General features: G+C 41.9%; 2 protein-coding genes across 5 annotated transcripts; one reads left to right on the forward strand and one right to left on the reverse strand.

The window, feature by feature from the left end:
• Positions 1–668: 668 nt before the first annotated feature.
• On the forward strand, positions 669–24,572 carry GFM1 (G elongation factor mitochondrial 1). 2 transcript variants are annotated; one of them, XM_030493991.1, is made up of 18 exons: positions 669–771; positions 1,358–1,510; positions 2,209–2,341; positions 2,562–2,766; positions 3,482–3,598; positions 4,178–4,328; positions 8,390–8,544; positions 9,505–9,589; positions 10,868–11,005; positions 11,705–11,806; positions 12,474–12,530; positions 12,938–13,075; positions 14,052–14,134; positions 20,449–20,611; positions 21,713–21,857; positions 22,339–22,499; positions 23,355–23,408; positions 24,199–24,572. In XM_030493991.1, the coding sequence occupies exons 1-18, from the start codon at positions 700–702 to the stop codon at positions 24,328–24,330; spliced, it is 2,244 nt and encodes a 747-aa protein (XP_030349851.1). In that variant the 5' UTR covers positions 669–699; the 3' UTR covers positions 24,331–24,572. The 2 variants fall into 2 exon arrangements, with proteins under 2 accessions (XP_030349851.1, XP_032775995.1); XM_032920104.1 differs by lacking the exons at positions 669–771; positions 11,705–11,806.
• LXN (latexin) lies at positions 14,155–19,793 on the reverse strand. Of its 3 annotated transcripts, none has more exons than XM_030493999.1 (6): positions 19,617–19,793; positions 19,044–19,106; positions 18,264–18,438; positions 17,497–17,633; positions 15,444–15,506; positions 14,155–15,323 (listed from the first exon to the last, which is right to left on the reverse strand). In XM_030493999.1, exons 1-6 carry the CDS (start codon positions 19,743–19,745, stop codon positions 15,279–15,281), a joined length of 612 nt encoding a protein of 203 aa, XP_030349859.1. In that variant the 5' UTR covers positions 19,746–19,793; the 3' UTR covers positions 14,155–15,278. The 3 variants fall into 3 exon arrangements, with proteins under 3 accessions (XP_030349859.1, XP_030349858.1, XP_030349856.1); XM_030493998.1 differs by having other exon boundaries at positions 14,155–14,483; positions 19,617–19,789; XM_030493996.1 differs by having other exon boundaries at positions 14,155–15,506.
• Positions 24,573–24,673: the final 101 nt, after the last annotated feature.

Raw genomic sequence — 24,673 nt, forward strand, 5'->3', positions numbered from 1 at the left:
CTCAGCACACCATCCATTCGAACAGCCACTATAAACATTCTAAATTCTGATTCTAAATGAGACTTTCCTCTAATTGTGGTATTTACTAGAGAGAGGCCATGCAGAGGGCAGTTGGTGGATCTATAATCCTGACTTAACTGAAATTTGGCTATTGTAACACACCAGTGTTACAAGTTGGTACCTGCGCTCCAGCCACCATCCTCCTGCCTGTCATGAGTGTATTTTCCTTTCCAGTGCAGTGCTGCCATACAGCTGTTCTGATGAGTCGTCCAGCTCTTGGGTTGTCTCTAATTAGTGACGCCTGTGAAGGGTAACGCTGTGCTCAATACTTGCCTGCATCATGTTGATTTGGTTTTTCTGGTAGAGTCAGTAATCTGCAGTTACAGCACTGCTCTGATGACTCCAGGTCTTCAAATATAGTCTTCGGTGAGCTTCAGTAGCCTAAATTCTAATCTCTGTGTCCGGGTCGCTAATTAACTGGGATCAGTCACAAGAAATCATCAGGGCCTGGCCCAGCAGGAGCTTTCTCCACCTATTCCCCCCCCACCGCGGCCATTACCGCTGACGAGACCCGGTCTCGGCCGCCGCTTCCCCGAGCCTCGGCCGCAGAGGCCGCAGCCCCGCCGCCGCCGGTCCCATTCCGCATGCGCGGCGCCCCGGAAGCGGCGCGGGCCGACCTCGGCGGCGGCGGAGGGGGCCATGCTGCGGGCACTGCGGACGGGCCTGGCGCGGGGGCACCTGCAGCAGCGGCAGCGGCGGCGGAGGCAGCAGGTACCGGCTGCGGCCATTTCATGAGGGGCGGCAGCTGCAGCGCGGGCCGGGCCGGGCCGGGGCGGGGCGATACGGGCTCCCTATGGAGGAGGCGCGGGGACGCCGCCCCTCGGGGCCCGGCGAAGCCTGTGAGAGCCGAGCCCGCCCGCGGGGATGGCGGACCGTGAGATGTCGGTGTCCGGCCGCGCCGGCCTCCCTTGTTACCGCAGCGGCGGGAGAGGAGCTGGGGTGAAGGGGATGGGGACGGGGAGAGGACAGACCTGCTCGAAAGCACTGTATCAGCGGCAGGTAAACGTGCAGCGACTCGGTCAGAGGAACAGGAGGAGAAACAGAGAAGTCGAGAACATAGAGTGGGATTGAAACACGGAAGTCGGCGTGGAGGGGTCACCTCGCTTCTTCGAGTGTGGTGTGGAGCTTTTAGGTGACCCTGTGGTTGCTTGGAAAGGCTGTTTTGCTCCAAATGACCCACTGATTGTAGATTGACCAGAGCCATAGAAAGGCGGTTGACTGGAAGTTTATTTGTTGGCGCAGTGGGCTGTGTTCAATCTGCTCCTAGTTAAACCAGCAATCTTCTCTTTCCTTTCAGTTTCTCCTGAACTCCTGTAGGCACTGTTCTTCAGGAGTCCTTCCCAATGAGAGGATCCGGAACATTGGCATCTCAGCCCACATCGACTCAGGGAAGACGACATTAACGGAGCGAATCCTCTTCTATACAGGCAGGATTGCACAGATGCATGAGGTTGGTTTTCAGAGGTTTCCAGAGCAGAGACACCCTGCATGGGCTGAGTGTGCTGGGTGCTGTTGTGTTGCTCTGACTCGTTTGTTGGCACAGTGTGAGGGAGCTATGCTTGGTGGGGCCCTGCGAGGCTCTTCTGGCCAAGCCGAGAATGAATCCTAAAAATCTGCTTGTTTCCCTGATACCCCTTTATGGGCAGGGCAAGGGTATAGAAAGCAATCCCTCCTTTACTGCAGTGTCCTCCCTCTTTCAGAATACTAAAAATCTTGTTTCAAGACTTTCTACTCCTTTACCATCTCCATGGTAATTATACGATTGAAGAAATGTGTATCTTTTGATACAGCCAAAGATGATTGTGAGAAACAGTGCATAGGGAGGTAATTTTTAGCTTCAGATTTGTTACCTTGTTAAATTCACAGTAAAGCATAATTTCTTGCAGACTTCTGATTAGCTTTTTCAGGAATGAACCTCATAAGAGCCAAATATGTGAAAGTTGCAGATGAAGCTGAAAAAAAAAAAAAATAGACTTGCTCGTAGTTCAAGAACTACAAGCAGTTCTGGCACATCTGCTTTTCTTAGCTGCATGAACGATGATGCTCAGTATAGAAAGCATCACTCTTGCACGTGTAAAGTTATTGGTAAACTCTTGAACTCAATTTCCACCCCCCCCCCTTTTTTTTTAATTATTGTTATTCCCTAAGGTGAAAGGTAAGGATGGAGTCGGAGCTGTCATGGACTCAATGGAGCTAGAGCGACAGCGTGGAATCACAATTCAATCTGCTGCAACATACACCATGTGGAAAGACATCAACATCAACATCATAGACACACCAGGTAAGGGCAGTTCTGAACATGTTGGGATTGCTGTTCCTTCATGTATGCATAGAACATGGTGCTGTCTTTGGGGTCAGTAGTTGCTCAAGCTGAGCTAATGTGACTCTTTGTAGGTGCAGACTGATTCTGTTGGCTGTTGCTCTTCTCTCCGTGTATGAGAAAACAATTTCTCATTACCTTTTTCTCATCTATGAATAATGGGTATTTTTTTATTATTCAGGGCATGTGGACTTCACAATTGAAGTGGAAAGATCTTTGCGAGTTCTTGATGGAGCTATTCTGGTTCTCTGTGCTGTTGGAGGAGTTCAGTGTCAGACAATAACAGTAAACAGGCAAATGAAACGTTACAACGTGCCGTTTTTAACATTCATCAACAAACTGGACAGACAGGGCTCTAGTCCAGCCAGAGCAGTACAACAGTTGAGGTATTTATCATTTAAATAAATCTGAAGTATTCACATAGCAGGTTAACAAAGAATATTGAAAAGGAGTTTTTAGATCTGTAGTTGCCATCTAGAGGGTAATACCCGATTTGAGATGAAATCTTAATCTGACCCGTAAAATATCTCAATTTTCTCAAGGAAAACAAATGTTAGTGTCAGCCTGGGCTTGCAAGTGACCAAAATTTGGGGATTTGATATTTATTATTTTGATGGAACTATATTTAGAGCCACTTTGAAAATGGCTTTTTAATTTTTTCCTAGATCCTGGTAGCAAATGTGCTGCAGCTTACAGCAGGGAGATGACATAGGGTCGGATGGTTTCTAGTTCGGATAACAGAAGTCCTGCTTGGTCCTTACCTGCAGGCTCTCTGTGCCTAATTTGATCTGTGAGATACATGCGTTAATATTTATTAAGGGAGAAGCAACTCCCATAATCAAGTAATTAATCTGAAACGTGTTTGCATGGCCTTCTTTCCCATGAAAGTCACTCACTATATCTGTTGAGATATAGAGGGCTGGCCGTCACTCAGGTTAAAATGCAACTAGGCATTTTTCATCAATATTGGTAGATTTTTGGCACTGTCCAAAGGAGAAAAGAGAGTGATTCTGTAGGAGTGGGATATTTTTCAAAGACCATCTGGAGGACATACATAGAAACGACTTTTTTTTTCTTGAACTAATTTGCTCACTTTTTCAGATCCAAGTTAAAACACAATGCAGCTTTTGTTCAGATTCCAATTGGACTGGAGGGAAACTTTAAAGGAATTATAGATCTCATTGAAGAAAGAGCTATATATTTTGATGGTGAGCTTGGGTAAGTTTTGAAACTTGCATATTTCTTAGCTAGAGCTAGCGTTCATATGAGCAACTACCTACAGTTTCTCTTCAGAGATGAAAAAGCCTGCTCTTTGGGAAGTTAGGGATGTGGCTTGTGCCAGGGCTGAGGTATCGCTCTTCAGCTCTCCAAGTTACGGCAAAATGGTTCTTCAGGGTCGGGTTTAGTGATGGGCAGTGGCGGCATGAATTGTGTGCTAACTGCAGTAGTGCGAAGGGGTGGTAGCCACACTTGCCAGGCTGAGAAGTAGGAGACTTGCTTTATAACGGGAACCAATAACATGGGTTTGGTCTGAGCTTTCTGGGATAAAAGTAAGATGTGGGTGAGGTTGTTGAACAGGTTACCCTGCATCCTTGCAAACTCTTACCATGAGCAGGAAGAAACCTGCTAAAGCATCGAAGGTAACATGTTGATATTCTTATGTGATTTCCTCCCCCACCCCCATCCATGTCAACAATGAATTTTCTTGGTCAGGCTGGTCATCACAATGATTAGTGATTGAAAGGTTGATTCATGCGGTATTCCTTTAACGTGGTTATGTAATTTATGTGTGTGTAGCCAGAATCTTCGGTATGATGAAATTCCTGCTGAATTTAGAACTGAGGCTGCAGAGAGACGTCGGGAATTGATTGAATGTGTTGCTAACTCAGATGATCAATTTGGGGAGCTGTTTCTGGAAGAAAAGATTCCTACACCTGCTGAGTTAAAGGTAACTTTATTGTGATTGTTCTTCCTTGTAGCACTGTTACCTCACTGTTTTCTGTCCTTATCCTCCTCCCTTTCTCATTCCTCAGTAAAAGGTTCTTGAAGTCTTGAAGAAATTTTTTTTTCTTGAGATCTCTGGTGCGAGTGTCACCTCCCACAGCTGGACACCCACTTCACTCCCTGCTGAGGGCCCATGCCAGATTTATTTCTTGATTTTCACTGAGAAGTCTGAGCTTGTGTGTGCCCTTTAGGGACCAGCAAATGGCTCAAAGATACATCTAGTCGTTTTGGCATTCTGTTGCCTTGCTGTGTTACAGCTTGATGGCTTTGACTTGCTTCATGTCCCACAGGAAGTCAGTTGTTGAGATGCTGTAAGTTGTCTTTGTGCCTAGGAAATCCTGCCTTGTTTTGTATTTGCATTGATTACGTTCATCTGAAGTGAAAAGAGCAGTACGTTAGAAGGGAACTGGAATGATTTGACTTGGAAACACTGGAGGAAATGAATCTAGGACAAAATACAATTTTCAAAAAAAGGGGAGTTGCATTTTTTGAAAGTGGGGGGAAAATTGATACATGATTAATTTTATGAAATACGTCAGATATGAAGTGGCAGACATGCCAACATAAAGGGATGCTCACAGAGGTAATGAATAATGTCATTTTCCGAATATCAGATGGCTGTAGACTGAAAGTTACTTGTTCTTATGACAGTTTGATGTCACTGTTTCTTCAAGTGCATGTCCATGGAGTAAAAGGTGGCAGGGAGGCCTAGGAAGATCAGCTGTGGTTGTACAGTCTTTGTGGAAGTCCTGCCACTGTTCAATCCAGGATGAGATCCATTGTGCAGTTCTGGGGAGGCTGGGCAGCAGGCTACCTTGTGTTGCTTTGCTTAGGCTGTTCTGTGTCAGACTTGGCAATCTGCACATACTGTTGCAGGTCATTACGTGTGATGGCAGCCCCTTCTTTATGGATTATCGTTGACTAATGATGTCTCTCAAGCTACTGCAGTATTCGTTTTAGGCAGGACAGGTGCAAAGCTTGGCTATGTCAGCGTGAGCATAAGAGAGCCTGTGCTACATGTGGACCTGCTTCTGCTGTGCCGTAAGCATAAAGTTAACCTGAGGACAAGTACCCTTAGAGAAGTTCTAAGCTGGTTTGCATTCACTGCGCAGCCCCATGGGGTGGATATGTAACTCAAGACAACGATGTGTGGCTGTTGACATGCAGCAGTCTGCTGGGCTTTGTGCCTTGGCACACGGTAGTGCAAGGGAACCATATCAAGGGTTGGATCTAAACATGGTTGGTTTTTCCTCTTAATGCATGCTCAAGTGCGAGGATTTGTGTGATGCAGCTTTCTGTTTGCCACCTCCAGAAACCTCTTGCTAGTGTTGGAAGTTAACTTAAGCAGTAATCTTCTAGTGCCCGCTGTTAATAGTTCTTAGTCAAAAATTGAAGCTGCTACAGGAGAGCAGTTGCTTGATGTGATTAAATGAAAAAGTGAGGTCTGAAGAGCCTTGTAGGTAGACGTCTTTTTCTAAGAGAGCTGGTGTTTGAGATAGAACAGCTTGTCTTTGAGCAGTGATGTTGCACAGAGTCTCCCTGCGGCCTGGAGCCTGCCTGACATGGCACTTTCCACCTCCTTTTGCTTTTCTTTGCCTTTGCTGAAGAAGACAAGCTGAATTGAGACATAAACGTTATAAGCAGGAGCTGCTTCGCTGAGTGGAGCCTGCTAGGCCAGCTGAGTTCAAGTCAGATGTTATCACTGAGGTTGCTACTTTAAAAATAGCTTTGAAATTTAAGTCCTCTTCTAAGTATCTGGCTTGTTAGCAGTGCCTGTTTGCCTCTGTGGTTGTCCCTTCCCCATTGGGGTTTGCAGTCCTTGCTTGCCTGGAAGTTGCCTGCCCTGTCTGTTGGGATATAGAGGACTGGGAGACCCTCAAAGCTGATGGGTTTTGCAAGTCCTCTGAAGGTTTGGTTATCTGAATCTTCCTGACCCCTGAATTTTGATTTCTTTTTAACTTTGCTACAAACCTTGGGTTTGGAAGTGTTTTGGTTGGGATTATTTTTCAATTATTCAAAATTCAATTTAGCTGATCTACCGGTGATTAATGTCTTCAGGAAGAGTATGCAGCAATCTGTGTATCCCAGCTTGGCTTGAGACAAAAGCACAAGGATTTTTTTAAAAGTACCAAGAAAGCATCTCTCTTATTGGTAACCAGACAGTTATTCCATTAATTAAATATGATTTTATGAAGCCTGAGCTATTCCTGTTATGAAACAGCTCTTCTCGCTTTGATAAAGACAGAAACGTAATAGCAGTTTGAGAGACCTGTAAGGATCTGTCTTTCACCTGGCAGAGAGAGTGGTACTGGTGTGAATACACTGTATTGCTGTAAGAGTAGAGATATTTTTAGCAGGAAGCTGGTTTTGATAGCTCCTGCTGGGGGGGAAATCTGTTACCAAGACAAATTTGTCTATTCAGCATGCCTGTGCTTCCCAGTTCTGAAAGCCAATTAATTATAGCTCTAATGGCTATAGTATTGCAGATGCAGGTTAATTTGTACTAATATGTCCCTGAAGATGGATTTTCTTTCAGTGGCCAGCAGCCAAGTTTCCACTGAAAATATCTTTTTGTGGATATGATGCTAAGTATCACTCCTGGATGCCACAGTCATAGCATATGATGTTTGCTGAAGATCAGCTGCTTAAACATCACCTAGTTTGCTGCTGTCCATAATGTTGCACTCAAGGAAGTGATGTGCCCCAGGTACTCAGTGGAGCACTCAGTGACTGTAATCTTTATGTGAAAATAAAATTACTTTTTTCCCCAAGGTAATTGTTGATGAGGACAAACTGCAGTTATGTTGCTTTGTTTGAAAACATGTGGCCCAATAAAAGCACCAGGCATGAGCACAGCCATATTTCCAGTGCTCTGGAGAACAGACATGGGCAAGATGAGCAGAATTGATGGTGTAGGATTTTTACCTATTATTTTTGTGAAGTCATTACGTCAACAAATATAAGGAACCACTGTTCTCTGTTAATTATGAAGATAGCTTAGCCATCTGTCTTTGGGTACTTTAAATAACTCCCAGGTTAGATAATGTGGTTAACTAACTTGCTCTATCAAGGAGAATTCATTTCTTTTAGCTTATCAAAGATGACAGGAGCTGATTTTGATTGGAGAGGGGGCCTCAGTAAGCACAGGGAGATGGCATCCTCTAGTGGCTGGGAGAGGTGGGGCAGAGGTGGCAATCTCAGCTTCAGTAATTAATTCCGTGGTGAGGAGAGGGGGAGATAGCTTCTGTCCACCTTTATGAAAGACATCTATGATCACTGTTACGGAAGCTGTTGGTGCTCAGTTATACTTTGCAACATCGTGTAATGCTTGGGTGAGAGGTGCTGAATAAGCATGAGATTATCATGCAGTTTATCTTGCTCAGTTTGCTAGGACATCCTGGAAAGATTCCCAAGACACCTTGTGCAGCTTCAGCAGGTCTGTAGATGATTGTGAAGAGGTTCTTCAGTTATGCTTTTAAAACATCCTTCATAAAAAAGTGATGATTCATTCATGGCACTTACCCAAATATCCCTTCCCTCCCTAATTGCCTCTTTCAGAAGAGTTTTCCACAGTTTAAAGAACTATGGAGATACTGAAGTATCTCTTCTTATTTCCACAAATTTGAACATGTATTGTTTCCTGACGTTAACTAAACATGGGGAATGAGACATCCAAAACAGAAGAAACCTGACTTTACCAGCAGAGAATCAAGAAACTTTTTCTGAGTATTTGAAGGTTATCATAATATTTATCTTAGGCATTTTCATCTTTAAGTTGGATTTAAGATGAGAGGAAAAAAAATCTCACACTTCTCTAGAATTCTGGTGAGCAAGTTTTATGGGAAACTCTGTGTAGCGGTTGTACAGGAGACTGTGTGGGAGTGGGTGCTTTACTCCAGGAGTAGAGATGGCCAGCAAAGAGACCATCTGACTGCTGCTTGTTTGGTACTGCATCAGACTCCTGAAGCTGTTGCAGGAGGAGAGTAATGCACTGGTATTTTCCAGCTTGCAATCAGAAGAGCAACACTGAAGAAGTCCTTTACACCAGTACTTGTGGGAAGTGCTTTAAAGAACAAAGGAGTACAGCCGTTGCTGGATGCTGTCCTGGAGTACCTCCCCAATCCTTCAGAGGTTGAGAATTATGCTATCCTTAACAAGCGGTAAGTATAGTCACGGGCGTATGGAGTGATCTTGCAGTCGGGCTTCAAAGCAGTGTAATATGTAGCAGGAAACATTAACAAAATACATGATCATTTCCCATTTGTATTAAGTAATGCCACCATAATTTTGCACGAACTGCCAAAACTAAGAAAGTTCATCTCTCATTTGAGGGTTTATACTGGTATTTTTAACACGTTAGTTGTTAAATTTGAAAAATAAATTATCTGATTAGATAGATAGTTAGAAATTAATGCAACCCTTAAATTCATGCTTACAGTAAAGGAGGGAGCACGTGAAATGTATAAAGAGCTTTTTATTCTTTGGATGTGTTTGTTGAAGTAGATGTACCTTCACAATTAAAATGCGTGAAATCCAACATTTGAGCCAGTAAATTGCCCTTAATATTTCAGTCGTAGCTTGGAGGCAGCTGTCAGGTCTTCATAATGTGCTTGAATAGTTTAGACAATATAATCATAGCTGAACAGAAATGATGCTAATAAATACAGTTTATGACTCTTCCTACCAACGGTTGCCTGACTCTTTGACTCCTCCCTGCTGCTGTGCCTCTCACTGCCCCTTATGTCTGCCTGCTAAGATAGACTAAACTTCCCATGTGGTGCATTGTCAGGAGAGATACTGCAGTGTCTCTTTCTTCACTCTAAAACCAGACTTGCTAATGAGTTGTGTCTATGATTAATTGCTTTCATGGCAAAATAGTTGGATGATACGAAGGACTAGTGAAACTTCTCATAGTTTTGACCTCCTTTCTGGGATCTGCTGCAGTTTCTCTGAGATACTTTCTGAGCATATGGGAGCTACATACATGAGTATCTTAAGGTCTCTGTTACAAACCTGTGGAACTGAAGGCTCGTGGGACTTGCTGAGTTAGGGCTCATGTTTAGAGGATGCTGCTATGTTTGCTTCATAATGTAAACTCTGTCTCCGTCCCTGTTTTTAAGGGATTCTGAGGACAAAACCAAGTTCCTCTTGAACTCTGCACGAGATGATTCCCGACCTTTTATAGGCCTTGCTTTTAAACTGGAGGTAAGCTGTTCCTGTTTTCCTTTCTAATGCAGCAAACCCTCTACAGAAGCAAAGCATTTCCTGCAAGAGTTGGTGTATGCAAGTTCTACTTACAGCAAGCTACTGATGGCTTGTCATTGATGCCTGGGAAATGCCTTTCATTTTAGGGGAAAAGCACCCATTTAGTTTATCTATCTTGCTCAGTTTGCTAGGACGTCCTGGAAAGATTCCGAAGACACCTGGTGCAACTTCAGCAGGTCTGTAGATTAATGTGAAGAGGTTCTTCAGTTAGGCTTTTCAAACATCCTTCATAAAAAAGTGATGATTCAGTGAGCATGGCACTTACCCAAATATCCCTTCCCTACCTAATTCCCTCTTTCAGAAGAGTTTTCCGTAGTTTAAAGAACCATGTATTTTCAGTGAACTATTGTATTTTCAGCTTGTCTATTTGTGCATGTGATGGCTTTTTCACTTGGCCACTGTGTATATAGTAAAGCTAAACTGAAAGTTTCTGGAGAATGGATGTCCATAGCATTACCTAGCTCATTTATTCAGTTGCTTGCAAGTTTCCCATGCTACCAGGATGTGAGCTCTGTGGAGCAAAAGTTGTAATCGCATTGTGCTAACCTTGAAGGAGAAAGGAAGGTATTCAGATTCATTATTGGTGATTTCAGTAGAAAACAGAATGAGTCCAAAAAGGTGGTACTACCAAAGCTTGTGTTAAAAACACCAAAGAAACCCCAGCTTGTATTTAAATTAAATTTGAATTTAATTTCTTTTTAAAAACTGGTTTCAAGCATAAATTCCACTAATGTGTCGAACACTGCCAATTTAGAAGTTTTAAAATGGGTTATGTCCCTCAAATATGTCATGATTTTCTTAGTTAAAACCTGAAAATTTGCGGGTTTTGTGGGCTTCTTTCAAATACTTTCAGAAATGGAATGCAAGAGAGTCAGTGGGGAAAAAGTACACAATTTTAACCAAACAAGTTATCTGCTGCCTGGAGGGTTGCAGTTCAGATTTCATATGGACAGGGATGGCCAGATTGTTAGTTAATGTATGCCTCTGCTGGGAAGGTCTAGGAGTAGTTAAGTTGGTGAAGTAAAGAAAATTGCCAGGTGATGCTAAGTTCCATTCCAGAGCTAAGGGAAAACTGAGACTACGTCAAAAAAAGTTTCATTTACATATCTAGTATGTAAATTCAAAACAGAAACATTTAGTCAGCACAGGTGATGCTCTGAATAGTAGTAGTTTTGCCTACTGCTATTATATCTGACTTCTAATGAATTTTTATTCCAGGCTGGCCGTTTTGGGCAGTTAACCTATATTCGAGCTTATCAGGGGATGCTGAAGAAGTCCGATTATATATATAATACTAGAACTGGGAAGAGAGTGCGCGTACAGAGACTTGTCCGTATGCATTCAGACAACATGGAGGTGAGAGCAAGAGGTGCAATCCACACGGATTGCCTTTTGAGCTGCTCTCACCACACGAGCTGCTTGCCTTTCAGCTATTTCTGAACAATGTGATATGTCAGAGTTCTGCTTTTGTTGTTAATTCATACTTGCCTCTAGCACTTAATAGAGCTTTGCAAGAAACTGGAATGATCTCTAGTGTATTGCTTCCACTGAAGTGGAAGAATCTTTGCCTGAGAAGCATTATCAAATGGCTTTGAGGTGATAGCTAAAGAAAGCCAGCTGTGGTAGTATCCTCATACTCCATATTTCTGGGAGAGGGGAAATAGGATTAGCAAAATACACACAAAAGTTTTCTTCCACATGATTATTGAATACAATTCTGAACCTAAAAACTGATTCTCAAGCAGCTGCAAATACTAGTCTTTTCTTTTTTAGAATTCCTGAACTCCATAGGTGGGTCAGGACTGCCTGATGAAACATCGTATGTTGCTTGCTTCGCATCCTTAAACTAGAGTAAGTTAGCATCCAAGCTGAGGTCTCCTTTTTGTGCTTTGAATAAAGAGAGAAGATTAACAGAGCATTTTATCAAACCTTCAGTTTTCAAAGGAGCTTAACTTCAGGCTTTTTAACACAGTATTTATATATCTTCTTAAAACCAGGTGTGGGTTGTAAGATGTTTTTCAGTGTTATCTAAATAGTAAACTTTTCTTTCTTAAGGATGTAAATGAAGTTTATGCAGGAGACATATGTGCGCTGTTTGGAATAGATTGTGCTAGCGGGGATACATTCACTGATAAAACCAGCACTGACATTTCCATGGTGAGTACACCTTTTCATCTGTACGTCTCATGCATTGAAATCTGCCAGGATTTTGTCATATAAGTTCGTAATAATTTGTTCAGTTTAAATATTTTCTGATGTATATGCAACCCCAAATACTTCTTATGATTATTTGTTATACCTCATGGAGCCTGAGTATATGGAAGTATGGTATGGGCAAGCGAGAGACACACCCATTTACTATGCTTGACATCAAATATTATTTCAGTGTTAGCAAACTGTTCTGGGCTGTTCGAAGTGGATGCTGTTACCCAAAAGTATTAAGCTATGTATTTGTATATGTATTTAAATACATCAGTTTAGGGGTTTGGGTTGGTTTTTTTTATTTATATATATTTACAAAATCTCACAGGAAGTAGACTTCTCACCAGTGTGAAATCCAGGTATCATCTTACATCTAGGAAATGGTGTTGGAAATACTGTGGCTGGCAGTACAGCATGCATTATGTTACAGCCTTGTAGTAATCCTCAGGAGAGTTACATAATTCTGTTACGCTATGATATTAGATACAAGGTAGATAAGTAAAACAGTCATCCCTGTTTGTAAGCCTGGGCTTTTGTGACCAAACTGTTCTGGAGAAATTACAGAAATCAGCAGGTGTAGTGGAACTCGGTTGTATGACCTCTTCCTTTATGGCCATTGCAGGAATCAATCCACATCCCTGATCCTGTCATTTCAGTAGCTATGAAGCCTTCCAACAAGGTAGGAGGAGCCTATGAATCAACCTTCTAACTGAGATACCTTCCTTTGCTGCTTTTATAATTTTACACAGGTTAGCAGTTAAAGAGGGAACCACAGGCTACAATGAGCAGTGTTTTCAAATGTTTTATCTGGAGTACTTAAGAATATATCATTCAGATAACCCAGCATGTGACTGCATTAGATGGCATCACTTAGCCATAAAGAAAATGCATGTGTCTGACCTGGGTAAGTGTGGACTTGAAGTAGCTGGAAGAATAAATACAGTTATAAATGTGTGGCTGTGTTTCAGAAAATAACCTCATGAGAGTCAGAGTGCTAAGCAGTTAATAGGAAAAATTTGAGGCCTTTTTGTTGTGCAACTTCTGGACATTGAGTTAATGTTTTCTTGTGGTGTAATTGTTTTTCAGAATGACTTTGATAAATTCTCAAAAGGCCTGAGCCGCTTTACAAGGGAAGATCCCACTTTCAGAATCCATTTTGATGATGAGAGCAAAGAGACCATTGTTTCTGGAATGGGGGAACTGCACTTGGAAATCTATGCCCAGGTAATTTGGAAAGCAGATTCCATGGACTCTACTTTTGCTGGTTTTCCAACCAAGAATTCTTCTTTCTTTCTGGCTGAGACCAGAATCTATCTGCAGATGGCCTAACTGATGCCAGTCTTTACGCCTGATATTGTAATTGGGTGCTTATGCGCACATCAAGTTTACAAGATGTTTGGAGGTGTACAACTCCATTTGCTTTAGTGTAATCAGGGTTATCGTGTGACAGCTATTTTGAGATCTTCCCAGCAGAAAGCACTAATTAATGTGAACAATGCTAGCTGCTTAGGGAAGAGCTTAACTTCTTAGTCAACTTTTGAAGATTCTTCCTCTCCAGTGGTTCTATTTTGAAGGCTTGTAAACTATTTCAGTGAAACTTATGCCTGGAATATTTTTACTCTTCGGTTCAAATCCTTAAAAAATGTATTAAGCACTATGCTTTGCTTTAGCAGCCTTTGCTTATAATTAATTTTATTGTTGCCTATTTCCTACAGGAGAAATACTCTTATTTCTGTGGTTTTAAATGTATCATTCTGTAATAAGAGATTATGCAGGCAGGAGGGAATAGTTAGTGATTTGTTTCTTTCAAGTTGATGTCTGTATTTTAGTCTAACACAATAGACATATCTGAAATGTTGACAGAATGAAGAAGGAATGGATTTTGTCTTTAAAAGCTTAAATTTGAGTAGAATAACTAATGCTGTTCCCTTTTCGTGTATCTAAAGCTACAGGCCCTAAACAAGGTTGACTGCAAAATGACAGTTAATAATTTGTGATATTAAAAAAAAAAAAATAAACCTCACAAAATCCAACCAAACAAAAAACCAAACACCAAGACCCCAAAAATCAATCCAACCCCAAACCAAAAAACCTGGTTAACTCTGATTAAGTTTCTCATGTCAGAAAGATCTGTCAGTAAAATGATTTCCAATAAATTGTTCCAATTGAACAACTCTGTATTTCATTTTTCCCCCCGCAGCGAATGGAAAGGGAATATGGTTGCCCCTGCACCATGGGAAAGCCAAAAGTTGCCTTTAGGGAGAACATCTCTGCCCCTGTGCCGTAAGTATTCTTTCTGGTAATGCAGCTTCTTAAAATTTATTTTGATGCAGACTTTGATTATGTAGCAGGGAATTTTCTCTTTGGATTATGAGATCAAAGCCAATGTACAGGAAAAGTTTAACTGAGGAAGAAGTCAGAGTCCTTAACTTCTTTGTACCTTGGTTGTGTATCCACCATCATCAACTTATCTGCCCTCCCATCAAATGCTTATTGTAGCATTTGAGCTTCTCCCATTGCAGTATCAGGTGGTCCATTATTCCAATGCATGTTTTGGCTGACGGCTCTCCCGTGTCACTTGAACACCATGTTGTGGGTGCCAGAGAACTGTCATTTGCCAGGGAATGATCTCCTGTGGGTAGAAAATAACACTGTAGAAAGTGATAAGGTATTTCCTTTGAGCGATACCACACAGGAATTGACTGCTGCAGTACAGCCTTACCTGGGCTGATTATAAGTAGTTGATCAAGCACCAGCAACAGTGCAGGGTAAGGACAGTAACACACAGTCCTGTGACCTGTCCAAATATCTGAAGGTCTCCAAGTTTTTTTCAGCCTGTGTTGTGCTCCATGCTGCTGCAACTACATTTTTCTTTCATCTTGGCAAGTTTTGCAGCTCGAGCATGTCTATGTTGGATTTCCCCTCTTACTGTTAGTGCTATTGCTATTTTGGGACACGTGCCCTTCACTGAACAGAGCACAGTGAAGAACCTGTGCTTTTGTTCTGCAATTAGTTAGCTACTGCTTCTCTGGAATTTTTCTTCACAGAAAATTTAGGTACTAAAAGCGCTATAGATGCCTCAACTGAGACTGTAGTGGGGCAGGAAGCAGTGGAGCTGTAAGTGGGAGTGAGATCTCCAATTATTATCAGTGGATGATTTATTACAGGAGGTCGCACAATTGAGAACTTCTTTTTCAAATTTTCTGTATTTTTCTTATGAAAACACTTGCTCAGATCTCAAAATTATGATGGAGAATAGCATACAATGTAAATACTGTTTTGGGAACCAAAGTTTCTGCTGCTTTCTTCCATGAACTGCTGGGTTAGATTATGCCTCTGTATACTGGTCCTCTAGCATAGAAGCGCTCTGCAACTCCAGCTGGAATACAGCTAAGCAGTCATGGATGCTGGCAGCTGCTGCTTCCCTTTATCTCTGGCCAGTTTGGCAATAGTACCTCCCAGGAGGAGAAAGCTGTGAATGACCAATATATTGAACTTCTGCCATTCCCAAGAAGGCCCAGAAATAGCTGAGAATTACTGTCTGCTGACAATCAAAAAAAAAAAAAGGGCTTTTTAGAAATGAAGACTTTACCTGGGATACCATTTCATGAAGTAGAATCATGTAGTTAAATTCAAGATACTCATCACTTCTTTTCTGGAAAGACAAGATGAAAAGGACTGAATGCAGGGCTTCCCCTCGCCTTAAAAAAGTGACTCAGTTCTCTTTGAAATACATCAGAGAATTTTTATGATAACCAAATGAAACAAATAAAGCAAATGGAGCTTAGTCACTGTAACAAAACAAAAAGATTCTGTTTTCTATTTCGGTGAACTCCAGAATTGCTCTGGAGAGACTGAATGTGGAACCTGTGCTAATTCCTCCCTTAAAGAAGCTAGATTTATCTCAACTTCAGGAACTCATTTGAGAAGGGAATACCTGATTCTACAAGGTGTCAATTTAACCCAAATAATCCTAAATAAAATTGTCAATAGGGCAAGTCTTGGAACACGCTCCAGAGGCTTTGCAAGTTATCAGTGATTGTGTGAGCAACAGCACCTACACTGGCCTTTGGAACATACTCTTCATGTATCTATTTCTATTCTTCAGGGAAAAGAAAAGGAACAAAATTAGTGAAGAGAAATGGCAGCTGGTTTAGTTTAATAGTCTTATGTCTGCCTTATCCTTAAATTCATCTGGTTTATTAAAGAGGGTTTTTTAATCTTGTTCATGCACAGCCCTGCAGCATCTGTGAATTGCTTTAAGATAGCCATCAGAGGGAGCAAAACCTTAACAAATGGTGCTCCCAGAATGAGTTTCTGGATTTCTTTCATACCCAGAATTTCATGGGAATTCACTGGCTGTTCCGAGGGGCAAAACATTTGGGCTCTAAAAGTCTGTTCTGAAGACTCCTGATCTACTGGGTTTTCTAAATATGAAACCCTGCTTCTTTACCCCAGCTTACATAATAAATTTCCTTGAATTTCAAGTTGACCATCCCTTTAGGAGTTATTCTTAACTTATGGTATATGTTCTCCAAATAGAGAAGAATGGGGAGAATCTACTGTTAAATTCTATTAATTTAAAACCAAACCCCAAGCCTGCTCTGACAATAGTGTTTCTGAAAGCAAACTGCTTTATCAGTTAAGCCTGTTCCAGGCAAGACATTTCCAAGGCCTGCTGATATTGGCAGCTAGTGACTGACTTAATTTGAATAGCTACAGTGAGATCTGCCAGTTATTTTTATTGCTTAGCTTAGGGCAGATCCAGATCTGCTCAAGACAAACACTTCAGTTGTAACCATTCAGAAATAAGTGAAAACAGAGAATATTTTGCTCTGAAGTATGTTGTTCCCTTTGTCTTGTGACACATCTTCCTGAATTAAATTTTCTTATCATAACTTTAATCATGCTCATCATGCTAATATAAGTCATACAGCTTGACTAAAAATTAATTTTAGGTTCTCCTCCAAATACTTAAAAATTAGTAAGTTTGGTGAGAACAAAGTAAACTAGCCAATAATGCGAGTGGAATTACATCAGTACTTTCTTTCTTGATTAGCATTTTGTGGTGAACTAGCAAATGGATGGAGACTGCAGTAGTGCAAACAGAAGCCCTGTAGATTGTTTTATTGAATCTGAGGTGCAGCCCATTGCTATTTGTCTGGACACAGCTATTGCAGAGATGTCAAGCAGTATTACTGTGACTGATTGCTAGATCATGGTGTAGATCGAGATTAAAAGGACAGTATTCCAATGCATCTTATGCAGATGCAAGAACACTGTCAGCTTGGCCTACACTATAGATGGAAAGCAGGAAAGTAATATAAACTGTAATCAATGTGATGACCTCAAAGTGGAGAGTCAATTTTCTTAACTAAGTGTAAAATGCTGCTCTTGCCAAGAAAACGTGGCTTCTATAAACAAAATTACAAAGAGGAGTGATCTAAATAAACACTGAAGAACTCAAGATTTGCTAGAAGAAAGGATTAGGTCGAACAAAAGCTAAACACTGGCTTAAAAATGAACCAGACCGAGAAGTTCAGATACATCTGAGGTGTCTTTCTTAACAGCTGTAATCCAGTACATGCCACAGCTCCTGAGCTCTTAGATGGTGTTTTTCTTACAGGGCGTTGATGATAACTTACCACTTGCTTCACATGTTTAATTTGGGCAAGTTGGAACTTAGTGTTCTCAGTTGAGTTCTGCCACATCACATAGCCAGAGGCAACCCATGCTAGCAGTCGGATGGGCTCCATTTCTGGGGATATGTTGCCATGGTTGTCTGGCAAACAAAATAAATAACATACATTAAGCAAAGTTCACGTAATTGCAGCCATTAACAGAACCTTGTCACCTAATAATAAGGTTTGGTGCTAAAGTCACTCGCTTAGGTTCCTCATTGGGTGTCACAGATCTTCCTTATAATTGTGGAAGAGCCACTGCATTACCACTGTGTTTTCCTCCCACTTCTTTCTCTTAACATACATTCTAGAAGGTCTTCAAGGCAGGGGTTGCTCTAAAGGAAGAGCAGACCCTAGTACTACAGCAGGGATGTCTGATGTACTATGCCAAGGATAGGCATAAGCAGTGAGCAGTACGCTGGTATGCAAAAAGGTGACAGTAGCAGGTGGTTTTCAAGAACAGTCACATGTAAATCATGTAGAGGTTGTGGATTTCAGAAATTATGAATAAAATTACTAGTGTTGTGATTGACACACCACCATGAATAAGAGAAAATGAGTCAGCATGTGTTGAGAGTAGGGCTAATGGCCTGATCCCCCTCAGCTCTGGCTTTTATAGTAGGGGGTCCCAAAGAGATTGTGGACCACCACCAGCTGAGCTCAGGTTTGCTTCTGATCATGGAGAATGTTGCCTCAAAAACTTCCTTCTCGCCCAAACCCCTTCTTTGTACCTGGTACGTTTTCTGCCACAAGCTCTTTTTCCAGGCTCTTGATTCGATTGTAGAATATGTTATCTGCTTCGTCTGTGTTCTTAAGTTCTCCTTCAATTGTGAATTGCACATCTGGAGCAATGTTTTTGTTGCCCAGATGATAAAGAACCTCAGCAGTGCAGTTAACAGTACTGTCCTGTTACAGAGTTAATTATGTATATTAATATTTGATAAAATACATGTATAATATTGGTAATTTGTAGTTCTAATATTTTTGTTTTCTTTATGTAGTTGCCGTTTTCTCTAAGTCTGGCCCATAGAGATTTGTGATTATTTAAGAAAAGGTTAAATTCATACTATTTCTGTGAATATGCTATAAGGGCAGTTATCTTTGTGCAGTGATAGCAAGCGCAATGATTGTGATGCAGAAAAATGTTACTTGGGCTCTTCAGGTGGAGTAGTGGGTTCAAATAACTGCAGTTTTCAATTGAATAACACTGAAATGTCCCTGTCATCCTTCAAGCATTTTATTGTGTTACAGTGGTAGGTAACAGACGTTCAGGGCTTTTATGGTGAAAGAAATGGGAGTTCCATTACGGTAAAATTTAGCCCTTTTTTTTTTTTTTTTTTTTTTGCCTGATTTGCAGTACACAAAAATCTGAAGCACGATGTCAAGTATTATTAACTGGTGTGTCCACTGGCCTCAGCTAGGATTAGCAGCATAAAGCGATGCATATTTATTACATGCCAGTATGCCAACTTCTGCCCCCAGAATGCATCAGTTAAAAAATGTGAACTCACTTTGTCAAGGACATCTTCTAACACCAATTCCAGATGGTACTTATGCCCAACACCATCGATGTCCTAAATAAGAAAAACATTAAGAACATTTTTTTTGTGAAATGACTTTGCATTGCGGAAAATATTCTAGTTGCTGTGAAGCGCTGCAATGGTGTGATTCTCTGCAGGGCCCATACACAGCTAGGATATTCTTGTAGTTTTTCCTGCTGTGTTAAGATCACTTGTTTAATGTGCACCTGGTGCAGCATCTGATTAGTGCCTCTTCATCCATCTCTAGTACACTATATAAGTATACTACTTACTTGCTCAATATTTGGGCTCACTGTGTGATTCTGTACAGTAATGTGGAGCCTGGCTCAATACTGAGGTAAGTTTTAATTGGGTTCCTTATATTAAGGCTGTGTTGTTGCCTTCCTGAGGCAGCCTTGCCCTCCTCGCAGCCTGCCAGTCAACCCGTCCGAGGCGATAAGCGAGGCCGCCGCCCGCGTTCGGGAGGCAGATAACCTGCCAGCCACCCTCTTCGAGCTCCGGCCCGGCGCCGCGGCCTGCGCCGGCCCTCCCCGCGGCTCTCACCTGCCTGCGGCCGCTGCGAACGGCCCGCAGCGCCAGGCCGCGCCCGGGGCTCCCCCGCTGGTAGCTGAGGTAGCTGGCGGCCAGCGCCGCCGCCCGGGTGGCGGAGTGGTGGCTCGGCGGCAGCTCCATGGCGAAGCGGAGCCGCTTCCTCCTCCCGCAGGAAGCGACCGGGGCGGAGCGGGGCCGCCCCGGCGGGGAGCGGGGCCAGGCTGGGAGTGCCCGGGCGTCGCCTCTCCCCACCAGCCCGGGGCGCTGCGGGGACCAGCCCTGACACACGGGGCTTATCTCACCACTCAGGCACCGAGTGCTCCCGGGTGGGACCGGTGGCACCCCAGCCGATGGGGCCACGGGCAGGTGTTCTGGAGAGGCCTCACATCCCTCCAGGGTGGGATGTGGGTTTTACCAGTTCGTGTTCACAAGTTTTTTCCCTGATTATCCCCTTGTTCAGCGTCTGTGCTTAACATCAAAGTACTTTGTGGGTGGAAACTGTAGGTATGTGCAGAAACAGCAATAAGAATCTTGTTACTCAAGTAAACAAAAAGCACACGCCTAAGGGTAAGCAGGCTTTATTAGCGTTGCTTGCTGAGGCTGTACTTTGTGAGATTTAACTCGTCACAATCTCTCAGCTTCCCGCTTGCAAGATGGAGAGTTGTGGTGCTCCCTCTTTGGGCGTTACATATCTTCAAGCTGTTGTTTCATATGCTGTTATACGGTGTTTAGCCATTTTGTTTACACAGAACCAAACAGAATAAAGCAAAAGGAAGAATGGGAACTTTTTTTTTTCTGTAGAAGACTGTGGTTTGTGTAATGAGTAACATGGTTTTGTTCTTAGGTTTGAATATACACACAAGAAACAGACTGGTGGAGCGGGCCAGTATGGCAAAGTTATAGGTGTGCTTGAGCCCCTGGATCCAGAGGACTACACAAAAGTAGAATTTGAAGACAGAACCATTGGCACAAATATTCCAAAACAATTCGTGCCTGCTATTGAAAAGGTACAAGATGTTTTGCGTGTGTATATAATATAAGAAATACTGATTCTTGATATTTTCCTGCTATACAATCCACATCTACTGTGACTGCCTTGACCCAGGCAAGGCAGCTTTTCCCATTACTTCAGTGGAAGCAGAATCACATTTGTGTGGTTTTCCTTCATATCTGACATTCCTAGGTTTTCCACTTAATTTAGAAGCTGCTGCTTGTTTTCTTTGGTGGTGTGTGCTTGCTTTATTTTCACAGCAGTGCCTCCGTACAGAAGGTAGGCTTTCCTGTCTTGCAGTCAAACAAGCCTCCTGTTGAATCTGCTTTTTAACAGCCCTCTTCTGGTTTTGATTGTGGCCACATGATTCTCATCTCTAACCCCAAAATATGTAACTTTTTTTGTGACTTCTCTTGAGGCCAGCTGTGTAGGAAACTGTAATTAAGCTGTATTTCCTGCATGAATTACCAAATATTCTTTTTCTCTCTTCTGCAGCCTTCCTCTGTGTCTGTCTCTCTGAAACTAATTTACCATGTCCTACTTTAAGTAGTACCTACCGTGATCCTTGAATTCTTATAATAATGGATTCACCTAAAATAATTCCTTCGTTACTACATGATGCAACACTTAAAAATTTTTGCCAAATCCTGGAAAAAGCCTGCAGTCTTAAAAGAATCTTGTTCTTTAGTTAAGTGGTTTGAGTAGTTCTTTCCACAAAGAGCATTCTTTTGGTTTTTGACCGTACAGTCCCTTAACAAAGCAAAGTTCTGAGTACATTTCTTTTTCTTGACCCAAGCTTGTTACATGATTCCTATTTTTTAAAAAGAGCAATATTGAACAGAGGGACCAAAGAATGATAGTACAAAGTTTTCAAATGCTTGGAAATAGGAAGTTTTCCTCGCTGTTTTTTCTCCCATTATTTTACCAAGCAAGAAGGTCCATTGGGTAGATGCAGGATTGCCGTTACACATTGTGAAAGCTTTTGGTGGGGGATATTGTTGTTACTATTGCTTTGTTTTTTAAGTTTAATGTCTTTTGCAGGCTATTGTTAATGTTGCTCTTTTTTTAGGCTTTGTTTTGGTCTGCAAACTGCTGACTTTGAGATGTTCTTTGGCAGGGATTCCGAGAAGCATGTGAAAAAGGTCTAGTGTCAGGGCACAGGATCTCTGGAGTGCGGTTTGTCCTAGAAGATGGTGCACATCACATGGTGGACTCCAATGAAATCTCCTTTATCAGAGCAGGAGAAGGAGCCCTGAAGCAAGGTATAAATCTGGTCATTGGCATGTGTGGCCCTGCTCGCTTCTGATTGTTGGAGCTGAATCTAATGTACTCATTTCTGAAGGTTCATTGATTGCCTGGTGTATCCATACGTACACTCAAAGTTTGGCCAGTTGTGTAGAGCAGAATATGCAAGAGTTTATAGAAATTTTAAGGGAGGCGCAATAGTTCTTTTAGCTATTTGCAGAAATCCTGTTTATAGTACAGAAATGCCAACAGCTTAGTTTTTAGACAGGTACAAAAAGAACATTTTATCAAACTGTGTGCCTTCTGGCATTGCAGTCTCAGGAATAAAAGGCAGGGGAGCTGAAATTCCACATAGTTGATTATTGTTTTACCCTGCTGATGTGAGAAGCGCTTAGCATTAACCGTAAAACACCTCTTTGGTGTGCACAGGGGTACCTTGAATTCTGTCAGGCTTGTTCTTTGGTGTTTGATTATTTAATTATTTTTTTTCCACTCCAGCTATGGAAAATGCCACTGTGCGTGTACTTGAACCCGTTATGGCAGTGGAGGTGATGGCACCCACGGAATTCCAAGGAGCAGTGATAGCTGGAATTAATCGCCGCCATGGCGTGATCACAGGACAAGACGGCACAGAGGGTTACTTTACTCTTTATGCTGAGGTTTGTGTTGTTCACTGGTTCCTGACCTTTCCTTTTCTTGTGCTGCCTTTCAACTCCCTTTACTGTTTTACTTACTGTCTAATGTACGTAAACTCGTAGCTATGTTTTTCAGTGGATGAACATGACGTTAGTTTTTCAGTGGATAAGCATAACACTAATTTGCAACTCGTGACAGTGTACTGTGCAGTATTAGTAAACCTATTGTATATTTGTCTTGCTCCAGAGAAGCTAACTTACTGACCTAAAGTCAGATAGTGGCAGAGAAAGAAACAGCACTCTGGTTGCTCGAGGTGGGCTGGCTGTGCTACCTGAAACAAATCTGGGCAGCAATACAGGCACACAGAGCTCAGGGGAAGATCTTTACAGTTAATGTAATAATTGCAGATAAATGCAAATTACAATTACTTGTCTTCAGTGTTCCTTCCCCCACTCCCCCAAAACGTGTGTTCTCATGTTAGGGCATGGTGGTGCGGTAAATCATCATTTGCCTTAGCTGAGGGCAAACTACACACTGCATCACTTCTGCTTCATAAATTGTAGTTAAAGCTGCAGTCTTGAGTAATTTCAAATGTAGTCTCCTGCTGGGTGTCAAAGATTACTGAGTCTGGGGTATTCCAGTATCTGGGGCATTCAAACTCTGGTGGAATTTTGGGGGTTTCCTGCTGGAAAAACATTGTGAATACGAATTAGTTGAAATAAGAGGTATGTTACAAAAATAGACAATTAGATCACTGCTGTTTAAAAAGAGCAGCAGATTTTACTGACTCTGTAATCGTAATTGAGATTAATTGGATGATAACCAAAGTTGATGGAAAACCATCTTATTTTTACAAGAAGAGTATTCTTGGATTTTAGGTGCCACTGAATGATATGTTCGGATATGCCACTGAGTTGAGGTCTTGCACAGAGGTACGTACTTGCTTGACTTTTTGCTAAAACGTGTTTATTTCTGTGAATCAAGTATGCTAATTTACATCATCTTACACAGTGTATGGAGCAGTAAAAGCAATAAAGATCAGGTGCAGAATCAGAAAATAAGCTTAGAGCTTTTGCTCTTACATTAACTAGCTTTTTAATTGGCATAGCTATCATTAACCGTGTCATTTCTGGCCAGAAAATTCTTTCCTACTTTGAGGATAGAAGAAATTCAGAGTTGTAAGCGATACAAAGTGGTAGGTATCAGCAAAGGTATTAAATTCACAGGCTGGAAAAGTTTAGGCATACGCCTTAAGTTACAGATGTCTGCAGGTAGAAGAGATTTTTGGCAGCAGTGCCAAAAAGTTAAGGTGTCCTTTTTTTGTAATCTATATGCCTGTAGTTATACACTCTTTGAATGCATTTGAATTGGGTGAGTCTGTCCGTTACATAAAATCTGCTGTTCCACATCTGGTGACACAGAAGTGTGGGTTTTCTGTGGGCACTCGAATAGGTTGGTATGAATACCACAGTCACTTTCAGGTTTGAAGCAGAATTGTCACGCCGATGTGGTAGGAACCACAGGTGATCTTAAAGTCTTGTTCACAGGAACAACGTCCAGATACTGTATGGGTTTGTATCTCATATGTATGTGCCTCAGTACATGATGTATGCTTTGTCACACATGATTATGGCGTGTATTTCACAGATGAGGGTGTGGCCTGCTAAATAGGATTACACTGTTTGTGTCCTTACCTTGACTGTTCTTTTTCCAACTCTACAGGGAAAGGGTGAATATACAATGGAATACTGTAAATACCAACCGTGTTCACCCAGCACTCAAGAAGAAGTAATTAACAAATACCTCGAAGCAACAGGGCGACTTCCTGCAAAAAAGGGAAAAGTCAAAAACTGACTCTTTTCCTCTCGTGTACATTGAATGTTTTTTCACAATCTTCTCCCAAAGCTCCATCGCCCAAGCCATGGCAGCAATCAAGGCTGGCTGGATAAGTGCAGGCTGCAGCGGGACTTGGACTTGTCATTTCATTGTAATATCCTTCTTTTGTGGTTTCTCAGAAGCCACCAAGAGATTGCAGCAGAATTGTTCACATGTAAATGCTACTCATTAACAAAATATATAAATGTTCAAACACGGTTGATAATTTGTCCTAATCCATTTGTATTAAAATAATTTTAATTTTTTACTTGATACATCATTATTTTGTAATTAGGCCAGTTCCTGTTTCTCTGGTTTTGAA

Source organism: Strigops habroptila, chromosome 8 (genome assembly GCF_004027225.2).
Source record: "Strigops habroptila isolate Jane chromosome 8, bStrHab1.2.pri, whole genome shotgun sequence".
NCBI lineage: Eukaryota > Metazoa > Chordata > Aves > Psittaciformes > Psittacidae > Strigops > Strigops habroptila.